The sequence below is a fragment of the Pundamilia nyererei genome, unplaced genomic scaffold, assembly GCF_000239375.1.
Source record: "Pundamilia nyererei isolate P.nyererei 1_Seehausen unplaced genomic scaffold, PunNye1.0 scaffold06526, whole genome shotgun sequence".
Classification (NCBI taxonomy): Eukaryota; Metazoa; Chordata; class Actinopteri; order Cichliformes; family Cichlidae; genus Pundamilia; species Pundamilia nyererei.
Genome location: NW_005193927.1, coordinates 1 through 1,144, shown reverse-complemented (window position 1 = coordinate 1,144; position 1,144 = coordinate 1). Strand labels below are relative to the sequence as shown.

Here is a 1,144-nt window from a genome sequence, read left to right as displayed (position 1 = left end):
ATACAGTCAATACCATTATTTTATTTTTTTAAAAATCCATTCAATTGGCATAGTGTTTGATAGTTATGTAATCATAGTTTCAGGATGCCATTGAAAAGTATTATTCACTCACTGATGAGTGCAGCTGTGAGGGCTGTTGTATTGCTAATTGTAATATTGGTCACTTCTTTTACAAGTGTTTTTTTTTTTTTTAAGTGTCTGGGCAAGTTTGGTCCTCTGAGATGTGGAGAGATGTATGCCTTGGACAGACTGCTGAGAGAGGCTCGTGTCCTCGAAATCATCCGACGTGTCACCAAAGAAAACCCACAGAAAATCAGACCAGCTACTGAAGGTGATTTGTGTCGTTTATGTTCATTTCATGTGCATTTGTTTAAACATCCATAAATGCATTTATTCAGAATAACTGTATAGACAAGAAAAAGAAGTTGAAGAGGAATTTTCATTAGTGGGAGCATTCCTTCTGGAGCATAAGGGTGAAAATGTCTGCTTTTGGCTTGGATGACAACTAGTGTCATCAGAAACATTTCATGGGTATATGGAGGTAGAGATTCCACTAAATAATAAGTAATTATGGATTTGTGTCATGCAGCCTGTCAAGAAGGTAAAACAGACTTTACAAGGCACTGATTCAAAGCAAGCTGCAACCTTATACTATTAATACATTTCCTGTGTTATGTATGGCACTAACCCCCAGTATCTTGCTTTCCTACCTTGCTTATAACGGTCTCCTGTTTTCTAATTTGTCAGTTATCCCGGCGCTAGGTCTGTGTCTGGGTGCTGTGTCGCTATGGCAAGAATGTGTGGGACAGGGTAGCATGTACAGCGTCTCTGCTGAAAGGTTCCTGAATACACTGTCGACAATCTACGCTGGTTTACTGCCTGAAAGGGCCGAAGCAGGTAAATCATCATTAGTGGGTATACTGCACATGCTGGTATGTGGAGCATATTAACATCTGTGTTTGTGTGTATGCAGTGTTCTTGTGCCTGGTTGAGCGTGTACTGGATCAGAGGTTACCACGACGAGGAAGCAGCAGGGACAACATGATGGTGACGTTGTTCCAGCTGTGGAGCTACTTGGACTCGAATGCTGTCAGTGATATGGACACACACATCATTGAACTGGCAAAAGAGGGTGGGTGTGTAC

At 41.3% G+C, this 1,144-nt stretch overlaps 1 protein-coding gene across 1 annotated transcript; it reads left to right on the top strand.

Annotated features, from left to right (window-relative positions):
• Positions 1-176: 176 nt before the first annotated feature.
• LOC102206855 (protein FAM65B-like) lies at positions 177-1,132 on the top strand (the record flags this gene model as incomplete). The annotated part of the gene is made up of 3 exons (XM_005755990.2): positions 177-331; positions 748-897; positions 974-1,132. Coding segments are annotated over exons 1-3 (409 nt in total), but the record flags the coding sequence as incomplete, so codon positions are not given.
• Positions 1,133-1,144: the final 12 nt, after the last annotated feature.